General features: G+C 56.4%; 1 protein-coding gene across 1 annotated transcript in view; it reads left to right on the top strand.

Annotated features, from left to right (window-relative positions):
- Positions 1–4,327, top strand: part of CUNH2orf40 (chromosome unknown C2orf40 homolog) — an 8,694-nt gene extending 4,367 nt beyond the window's left edge. Inside the window, exons 3-4 of the mRNA XM_004633209.2 lie at positions 386–543; positions 4,023–4,327. Of these exons, the coding sequence (XP_004633266.1) occupies positions 386–543; positions 4,023–4,184 (320 nt within the window). The 3' untranslated portion in view covers positions 4,185–4,327. The remainder of the gene's footprint in view (positions 1–385; positions 544–4,022) is intronic.
- The last annotated feature ends 6,309 nt before the right edge of the window (positions 4,328–10,636 follow it).

Genomic DNA, 10,636 nt, shown 5'->3' on the forward strand with positions numbered 1-10,636 from the left:
GCCTGGAGGCTGGGGCCCTGTGTGCTTGTCTCCTGCTTCAGGAACGCACGCCAGGTGCACCAGCTGCGGTCCACATCTGCCTCTGCTTCTGCATGTACAGCGCAGGGGGTGCACGGTGCGCTGACCAGTGTGGGGGCACCTTGTCATCCCAGCCCTCTGGGGGGCTGAGGTGGGAGAGTTGTGACCCCAGCCTAGCCTGGCAATGTAGTGAGACTCTGTTCTAAATAAAAATAAGATGTTTGAAAAGAAGGGCTGGGAGGTAGGCTCAGGGCAAGAGGAAATGTCATTCTGGGGGTGCAGGGAGGTTTCAGCAGGTGCAGATGCAGGTGCTCGGAGGAGTGGTCCCCAGCATTGCCTGTCCTTCGGGGTGGGGTTGTCGTTGCAGCCCCTGCTCCAGCCCAGGCGAATGTGGCCATGGGGGAGAACAAGGCCAAGGAGTTCCTGGGTGGCCTTAGACGCCAGCGGCGGCAGCTGTGGGACCGGACACGGCCCGAGGTGCAACAGTGGTACCAGCAGTTCCTGTACATGGGCTTCGATGAGGCGGTAGGTTCCTCACGGGGCAGGGTGGCGGGCAGTGGGGGTCACAGCGGTGAGGCGTTGCTGGGGGCTCTGCTGCTGTGGCGCTGTTCATCACTGACAGAGCCCGCGAGTCTGGAGGCATGGCGTGCGCTGGTCCAGTGAGAGTTTCATGGCTCGTGGTGCACCAGAAGCACAGGGCTCATGTGGAGGGACAGGAAGACTCCTGCAGCTGCTCTGCCTGCCCCCTCCAGAGGCCTGGGGGAGAGCCTCAGCCTTGGGGCTCAAGCCTTGCATTGCCTCTGGATCCTAGAGGTCCCGCTGTCTTCGCTGGCCACACGGTTTTCAGGAGCCAGGCCCAGGGTGCAGACGCCCAGCACCTGTCCTCACTCAGCAACCTCACCAGGGACAGTGGCACCCACTGGGCTGGGCACAGCTGGATTTCTCCCCCCTCGGCCCAGCAGCGATGCTGTGACAGTCTCATTCCCCGCAAGCAATTCCAGCCACGCTGTGTGCGTTGCTTGGGCTTCCTCCAAATGATTGACCTCCCCCCAAAAAACAATGGGGTCCGCTTTGCATCAGAAACATGAACAACAAGGGACAGTAGAGGACAGGGGTGAGAGGAGCGACGTGTTTATAAAGTGGGCCGGCTCTGTGCAGAGGTGGGGCAGCTGCTGGTGCCTGAGGAGGGCCGGTGGCTTGCAGCCTGCGGGTCTGGATAGCAGGAATGCGTGACCCCGCAAAGGCAGGCAGCAGGGCCCTCATCCCGCACCCCAGCTGGGGGCGGCACAGGCTCAGGCCACGAGGCAGAAGACCAGACGCAGGGTGTGGGCACTGTGGGCCCCGATCTGTGGAAGGGGCGGGAAGGCTGCAGTGCTGGCACCGGGACGGCTGCACGAACACAGTGCTGGCGCTGCGCCACCGTCCCTTCCCGGCCCGCCTGGGCCGGGGCCTCCCCACTTGTCTTACGCTACTCACATTCGTTTTTTCTTTCATTAAGTGAAAAGATGAATACTAACAGCCAAGCTCCTGCCGGCCTCGCAGAGTCCTCACGGGCCCGGATCATGCTTACAGCCCTAGGACAGGCGCCCTGTGCTTGTGTCGGCGGTGCCCCAGGCTCTGTGCCCTGCCCGGGCAGAGGGGGTGCAGAGCCGGTTCTGTCCTCGGGTCCAGCAGGCGGTGGGGCGCATGCCGCGTTCCGCTCCTCGCAGCGCTCCTCACGGCTGAGATATTTAAACCATGCTTACTGGGAGACGCGGGCGCCCCACCAACTCTCAGTGACTCATGCGTCTTCGTGGCCATTGAAATGGACACTTAGGGTCGGGTGTGGGAAACGGCTATAGTATTGCCCTCCAAAAAACCAGAGACAGACCAGGCACAGAAGGCTGGGATGGCACCGGAGGTGTCGCGCAGATGCGGCGCGCGCATGCAAGTGGCCCCGCACGTGCGAGCTGCCGTTTTCGGGTCCTCATCTGCCAGTCTGTGTAAATCCTTCTTTCTTCTTCCTCTTTGACACTGAGGGTGGAGCCCAGAGCGTTTGCTCTGAGCTAAATCCTTAGTTCCGCCACCCCTTTTTATCTTCACTTTTTGAGGCAGGGTCTCACTGAATTGCTAAGTTGACAGGCTGGACTGGAACTTGCGGCGCTCCTGCCTCAGCCTTCTAGAATACTGGACGTCAGGTGTGCACCATCATGCCCAGTTTCTGAGAAACTTATTGAAATGTGTTCTAAGCCAAATGAATTTATGCAGTCAGAAATCTCAAGGAATAAGATGATTTCACTATCTTAAAAAGGGATTCTATGAGCAAAGCCAGACGGTAGATCCAGGGGCCGCAAGGCCCGGGTCCTTCTGAGGGTGCAGGGTCATGACCACCAGCACACCGCACAGCTTGGCCTGGGAAGCGACTCCGAGCTGGGACGCAGGCGGCTTCTGCTGTCCTGAGCCAGAAACTGGGTCAAGGGGTGTGAGGCAGAGCCGCCTGGCTCTTCCCGGGCCGCCCCTCTGAGTGAAGCAGATTCTGGAGACTCACCCGCTGGATAATCTACCTGGAGGTGCTGCTAGGCCTCCTGGGCCCCGGGTGGGGGTTCCCTGTGCACCCACACTGCCTGCCTTGGCCTCACCTAAGTAGGGACACTCCCAGGTCCCTGAGGAAGCTTAAGCCGAGCTCACTGGCACCTTTAAACAGAGTTGGAGGCCGCACGCCCATGCAGAAGACCTCAGGAGCGGAGTCAGTGGCACAGCGTGTCCTTAGAACGCACGAAGCCCTCAGTTTATTTTGTAACACTACTGAGAAAGAAGAGTAAAGAAAAGAGTGGTGAGGATGCCACGTTCCTGTCTCTGAGCACTTGGGAACCTGAGGCAGGAGGATCCCTGTGAGTGCAAGGCCAGCCTGAACTGGGTAGCAAGACCCCGTCTCAACAAAACAAGAAGTAGGACCAGCCAGGCCCTGACCATCCCTCCTCATGGCTGTCCCACTCGCCTCTGGCCGCTCCTCCCATTGCTGCGTTAGCTGTCTTCCTGAGGGCTGGCCGTCTTCCTTCCCGACTGTCCCGAAGGCTCCTGGAGCTGGGCTCTGACTTGCCCCACTCTGTACCACGCCCGGCACCCTGCACAGGGAGATGCTGCCTGCCCAGGAGCATGGTGACAGTCCCCACCAGTGGCCTCTGTCTCAGCTACTTTTCTGTTGTTGCTGAGACAAAATACCCGACACCCAGAGTTGTGGGGGAAGGGCTCCTTCAGCTCACACTTTTCAGAGGTTTGGGTCCACAGCTGGCTGGCTGCAGCGCAGGGGGCATCGCAGAAGAGAACGAGTTCAGGGCAGGCAGAAGGCAGCACCAAGCAGGGGACCACACAAGCCACTCTCTGCCTCTTACGCTGTGTCCAGGCCTCCAGGATTAGGGCGGTGCCACACCAACTGATGGACTGCTCCGGCGTCATCTGCCCTTAGTCCCAGCACTGCACCACTGCATCCCCTCTCTCTGGATCCAGCTGCCTCCGAAGAAGTCCCAGCAATGACTGCATGGGGCTCTGGGGACCATCCAGGCACAAGCCATCCAGCACCCCCGAGTCTGACCCCAGATCTCTCTAAGACGCCAGTGCTGCTGCTGCTGCTGCTGCTGCTGCTGCTGCTGCTGCTGCTATGACCATTCCACATTTATCATGCACCTACTGTGCCCCTAAGGGGCAGGCAGGGTAGGCACAGCAGCGGACAGGAGGCTGTGTACCCAGTGAGACAGGACAGTGTCTAGTCAGGCAGAGCCGCCATTCTCAGGGTGGTGTCTGCTTTGTTCTGATCAGGGGTGTTTGGGTCTTGAGTTGGGAGAGGTCTCACAGCCCAGGCCCTGACCCCTGGGGTGGACCCCTGGGCTGGGTCTTCAGCTGGGTGCATGACCTCCACAGCAGGGGGGCTCTTCTCAGTGAGGGCTGAGGACGCGGCACCAGCTGGACTTGGCGGGTGCAGCGCGTGCATCTTTCCATGCATCTCCCTTCTGTCTCTTTTCCTCCAGAAATTTGAAGATGACATCACCTACTGGCTGAACAGAGACCGGGACGGACATGACTACTATGGTGACCTCTACCAGCGTCACTATGACGAGGACGCAGCCATCGGTCCCCGGAGCCCCGACAGCTTCAGGCATGGGGCCAGCGTCAACTACGACGATTACTAACGGCCCAGGGGCTGGGCCCTGCACCCTGCGCTCCAGGCCCCACCACAGGGCTTCCCTTCCATACCCTTCACCCTGCTTCCTGGGAGCAGGGCCAGAGCCTAACCCCGAAGCTCAGCTCAGCATCGAAATAAAGCATTTTCTTAAAGGGAGTGTCCCAGAGTTGTGTGGAGGAGATGACCCTGGCAGTTCCTTGCCACATTGCTCTTCTGAGGTTGAAGCTCTGCCTGGGCTCCCCACAAGCCCCCCAAAACCCCCCATGGCAGGCGGGGGGAGGCAGCTGAGGGCAATGGCCTCTCTAGGCACAGAGCGAGGGTGCAGTCCCGCATCTGAAGGCCTCTGGGGTAAGCAGGGCCAGGGCGGGGCCTGGTTAGCTGTCATCAGGATCTAGGAGTGACTGGGAGTGACCCAGGCCCCACAGATTCTAGACCTCTCTTGTGTAAAAGTCACACACACAGCCTAGTTCGTGGGCTCTGGAAGGACCGAGAATGCTCTTGGCCTGGCAGGGAAGGGAACCCTGAGAGCTGGGGCTCGGAACCGGGTGGGCGATGACAGCCTCTGCTCTTTTCTTTGGGAAACCTTAATCCATTTCCACCTGGTCCATGAGACCCATGTCACTCACAGAGCCTCGTATTGAACAGCCGGGCTCGGTGGGCTGCAGGCTCTGGGGAGCAGGCCCTGGGGACCAGCAGTGCTGGCAGCCACACGTGTGCTCAGGGGCGTAAACGATGCTCACAACCTCAGCAGCCACCGCTGCCCAACTCTGAAGCTGTTACCTGAGACCAAAGCGTCACCCTCTGAGCCCCAGCTCCCCACCGCACTGCCCCATCCCAGCCCGGCTCTGTGATCTGGCCCCTCTCCTCATGGACCCTCAGTGCCTGACCTCCTGCGAGTGACTCCTTCCACTGTGTGTGGTGCAGTTGGGCACATCCTGTGGCAGCACAAGTCAGTTTCTCCCCTTTTGGGGCAGAGTAATACTCCCCAACATGTCTGCCTCGTGGTTTTTTTTTTTTTTTTGTGTGTGTGTGTGTTTTGCTCCTTGAATGCCTTCAGGGCACTTTTGCATGGCTGGAGGGTTGTGGGGATCGAACTACAGCAAACTGAGGCTGCCAGCATTGTGGAAGCAGCCACTTAAAGAACTGAGCTAGGGCTGGGCCCCCCTGCCTCGTGTTTTGCCTGGACTCATGGGTGTCTTCTCCTTTGACCGTCAGGAGCAGCGCTGCTGTGCGTCTGGCCTGAGCGTCCCTTCGTGCCCTTGTCTTCCATCCTCTTGGCAGTTGTTGGTCCCGAGATTCTGCATGTCACTGTTGGAGGAGCCACCACATGGTTTTCTACCCTTGCAGAGGACAGAAGGCAGCTGCAGCTTGGACAGGAGGGCACTGACGAGAGGGAGGCACGGGGACCCCTGCTGCCCCCCAGGCCTCGGAGAGCCCTCACTGTTCCCTCCAGCAACTGTTCTTGCTGAATGATTTTTGTACATTTCTCCAGAGAACAGAACCAATAGAAAAAAAAAAGTGTGTGGGCATATGACGTGTGCTTGTGGGTACCCGCAAGCGTGTTAATTAGTATGCGTGCATTTGCATATTACCCTGGCTCATGGGGCCACGAAGAGGCGCCATTCTGTTCCCTTGCTGCAGAGCTGGGAAACCATTCACATGACTGGGCCCCAGCAGGGAGCCGGCAGGGCAGCCCTGTGCTAGGCGGAGGACTGAGACACTCGGCGGCCACTATGCGAACCCGGTCCCGAGGACGAGGAGTCTGACGTCCGCGGGTGGCGGCAGCAGAAGCAGGCCACTGCAGCACAAGGGCCCAGGCTGGATGGGGAACCAGCCTCCCTGTCCCCGCCCGCCTCTCCACTGGGCCCCGGCCTGTACGCGATGTCACCGTGCTTGGGGGATCCCCCACCCTGCTGGAGTGCGTGTACCAGGTGCGGAGACAACTGCCCTCGCCCTGGAATCAGCTGGGCCTGCAAGCATCCAGTCAAGGGGACAGCCAGCAAGCCACCATGCAAGCCCCCTTTTAAAACACGCTAAGAAATTCTTATGTCAAATCTGGACCTTGAAGTCTACGTTTTATTTGCTAGGATAACTTCCTAATATGCTACTCCGTGAATTTCTAAAATCAATATCCTAGTATTAATGAGCTACATGAATTCATCTGCCCACGGCTGGAGCGGTCCTCTTGTGGTCACGATGCCCTGCCACGCGCGCAAACACACACACACACACACACACACACACACTGGTGGGCCTGGCTGCGCTGCCGCCCTGAAGCTGGCATTCCAGCTCTGTCCCGCGGCGGGTCCGGGTGACTGCAACCTCTGCATAGGAGCTGCGGTTTCTCCAGCGGCCCTGGACTGACTAACGCCCACAGCGAAAGCATCCGCTTCCGGGATTCTTGGGATCCGGCAGCAGAACATCCACATCCGGGGCTCTCACCGAGGGCAGCGCTCTTTCTGTGGGCTGCTTTTCACTGTAAAGGGGGACTCTGATTTTGTGCTTCCTTCAGGCTGCTTTGCTGCCTGCTGCTTTCCAGCAAGCCCGCCCGCACGCACGCACGCACGCACGCACGCACGCACGCACGCACGCACACTCTGCAGCAGGCTCTGCATCCCAGAGCTGCGCCTAGAGTCCGCCCTCACTCTCTGCGTGCCTGCGGCCCTGCCCCTGTCTCCATCCCACTTGTGCCTTAGAAATGCAACAAGTGGGTGTTTATGTGCTGCTGTAATTTCCTTTTTTCTCCTTCTGTGAGTCTCCTGTGGTTTAATTGGATCCCAGCTCCTTCAAGCCTTCTAATTAGTTTTTTGAAGGTGAACACTCAAAGCTCCAAGTATTGTATCTCATGAATTTGACATGAAAAATTAGATGGTGAAATCTTGTAATTTCTCCTTTGGCCTCCGCGTTGGTTATTGGGATCATTTAACTTCCACAGGGCACTTTTCCTAGTTAATCTCTGGCTGTGTTTTCCAGTTTCAGCTTGCTGTGGGAAGCAGCGCGGTCGGGCAGATCCCCGGCTTGGCGCGGCGCTGTCCCCCAACGACGCTGCCGCCCGCGTGTCTGCGCCAGGTGTCCGGGGCACCAAGTCGGCTCCTTGGAGCTCCGCGGTCTCACTGCGGGCAGCTTTTACTCTTCACTGAGGATTTTTTAAGTGAGTCCGTCTTATCTAGAAATTACCAAGAAATGTGTTCACGTGTGCCACGCCTGTGTGACAATGGTTTCCACGTTTCCGTGAACCCCGGGGATCTGGGTCCTCTTAGGGTGTGGCTATACACAAACACTCTAGCAAGCTGAGAGCTGATACCTTTTCCAGTGAAGGGAACGTTTCATTACTAAGTAGCAAATCTTGTTTCAAGTAAGGCTGTTTGCCGACTCCTTGGTATTACTAGAGTCAGAGCTGTGTCTGCTGTTGACATTTTCCTGGGCTTTTCTATTATTTAGCTTTTAATCCTTCTGTGTGTTTTAGGTGTTTCTCTGATAATGAGTATATACCAGGCTGAATTTTGTTTTCTTTCTTGAAATATACCAATTGAGGTCTTCACTGGAGAATTTAATCCACTTACACTTATTGTAATTAGCTGTGTATTTATTCGCTGGGAACTGAGCCCTGAGCTACGTGCGTGCCAAGCACGTGCCCTACAGCGAGCTCCGAGCCAGCCCCCGGATGCCCGGGACGCCTGCGTCTCCCACACCGCTGTTCCCTCTTTTCTTTCATTTAGACTGTTTCCCCTCTCCTTCCTTCGAAGCCTACGCTGGGTCTCTTCTCCTAGTGCCCCACGTAGCGCTGTCCACTGACAGTCTCAGGGGCAGTGAGAAGGTCCTCCTCTCCCCCCGCGCTGCTGTGCGTGGTGTTTTGCACCCACCCTGAGCTGTGCTCACCCCTTGGGAATCATCACTTGGTTCAGACCTTCGCTGCCTCCTGGGGTCCTGCTCCCCACAGAGCCACCCAGACCCAGCGCTGGTTTCCTGCACCTCGAGCCCGTCCTCCAGAACCTGTCCTGCGGCGCTGTCCGGCCAGCACCTCCCCTGGCGTGAGATGCCTGGCTGAGCTATTTGCTCGGGATTTCCGGGGAACCGCCTGCTCCGTGGCCTCCGCCCTTGCCAGTTTTCCTGCTCTCTGCTCCACTGCCGTTGCTCTGAAGGCGACATGGTCTCCTCCTACAGGCAGCAGCAGCCACTTGTTTTATTTCTATTTCTATACCTGTGCATCTCAACATAGCTTGGGGTTGGGATTCTTAATCTGACAATCACTCTTTTTTTTTTTTTTTTCTTTTTTGGTGGAACCAGGAATTGAACTCTGATCCTTGCATTTGCCAGTCAAGTGCTTATTCTACTGAGCCATCTCCCCAGCTCTAAAATGGAGACAGTCACTCTTTTTTTTTTTTTTTTTTTTTTTTTTTTTTTTTTTTGGTGGTGGGATTCTTAATCTGAGGATCAATGTCTTTCAACGATTTGGAAAAATTATATTCATTATTTCCTTCTGGAGTGTCTGTTCCAGTTATTCCAATTGTATCTTTCCTTTTCTTTTTCACATATGCTTGGCTTGGTTTCTTGTTCTCTGCTCAGATGTTCTGAGCCTTCTCTTACTCTGTTAACGGAGTAACACCCCCTATCTTTGTCATTTCCAATAGTTTCTCTTTGTACTTTTTTTTTTTTAAACCAGGAACCAAACTCAGGACCTTGTGCTTGCCAGGCAGGTGCTTGTGCCACTGGGCTATATCCCCAGCTCATCCAATCCTTCCTCTTTGTGGCTGTTTCTGCTGTTGCTTCCTACAGTTTTTACTCCATGATTTTACGTGATTCTCTCCTGTGGGTGTGGAGGTACGTGGGGATCCCCATGGCCCCTTGTCTCAGGGGTGTGGTCTCCCCAACCACAGATCCACAGCTCCAGCTGAAGGCGTGGAAGTGGTGTCCTTGTGCTCCCTGAGTGCTTCTCACCAGAGGCTCTAGGGACTCTGCCTGTGCACAACCCTCCAGGCTGTCCCAACCCCTCTGAAGCCCTTGGAGACCCAGAGTCTCCAGGATGTCATGAGACCTCCAGGCAATCGGCTTGCCCTGCACTTGTGTGTCTGCTGACCCGTCTCTTCTCTATCCTCCAAGGGATGTAACACAGAGACAGACAGATGGGATAGATAGAAAGATAGAAAGAAAGAAAGAAAGAAAGAAAGAAAGAAAGAAAGAAAGAAAGAAAGAAAGAAAGAAAGGCAGGCAGGCAGGCAGGCAGGTGCAGTGAGTGGTACCTTCACTCATGAACTTAATTATCTCCATGACTCTGGTTGCAAATCGAATTGGATGAGAACCCAATCAAATTCAGGGATTAGGTTCAATGTTGACTTTATGGGGAAGTTTGATTCCATTCTCATCCAATTCAGTTTACAACCAGAAACACGGGAAGGGTAAGTTCCCCAGCTGGCGCCTCAGCGCTGGCGCCTCGGCTGCTGCTCTGCCATTCTGGGGAGCACGGCTGCGCTGTCTTTCCACATGGAGTGAGCGGAAGCTTCGCTGCGTCTTGCCTGCCTGTCTCCCATCAGTCTGGCCTCTTTCTGCAGCAGCCCTGAAGTCCTCTCTCACGGGTGTCTTTGGTTGGGCTGTCACAGTTGCCTTGACATCCTGAACATTTCCCTTTCTTGGTCATTTGGATTTTGTGGAAGAGCTAGAAGCCACGAAGCACCAGATTCGGTGGGCTGGGGGACAAGGACCCACAGCCCCGTCTTCATGAGCCTGCCTTTCCAGGGCTGGCGCTCGGCAGGAGCGCTCTCTGAGCATCTCACATACAGACACTCAGGGAAGAGGACGCCAGCGCTACTTTGGAAAGGGGCAAGGATGGTGGATGAGTGTGCTGGACGCTGGGGGGCTTTGGGGGAGCCGCGGCCGTGTCTCTTTTCCTGTAACAGACTTTGAAACATTCACTGTATGTCTTGGTCACACTTTGTATTTCTTTATCCTGCAAATCCATGAAGTCTCTTACACAGACGCATGGTCTGAATGTATCCCCTAAAACACAGGTGTCAGGAAGTCCCCCTTGTGACAGAGCCAGCGGTGACCAGGGTTGCATGGCCGCTCTCGAGGTGCTCTAGCCCCTCCGCTCTCTCACACGCTCGCCCTCCACCCCACCATGCTGATGACGCCAAGGCCCTGCCCTGCAGCCAGCCCCCAACGTGGCCTCCCGGGCTGTGGACTGGGAGGAACAAAGCTGTTTTTCGTCAGTCTCCCAGTCTGCAACATTCTGTTCTGTCATAAAGGACAAAATGGGCAAAGCCTGGGCTTCCAGCTAATTCCCATACACCCATCATGAGGCTGATTATTCCCAGGATTAGGGGAAGGTTCCTGCTGTGTCCTGAGATCCTCCTCACCTACCTCCCAGGCGCTCAGCCCCGGCCTTTCAATCCCTCAATGTGTCCCATCGCTCTTTCCTTCTGGAAGGTTCTGGAAGGCCCTGGCATTCTCCTAGCCCACTCC

The sequence above is a fragment of the Octodon degus genome, unplaced genomic scaffold, assembly GCF_000260255.1.
Source record: "Octodon degus isolate 3935 unplaced genomic scaffold, OctDeg1.0 scaffold00052, whole genome shotgun sequence".
Lineage (NCBI taxonomy): Eukaryota > Metazoa > Chordata > Mammalia > Rodentia > Octodontidae > Octodon > Octodon degus.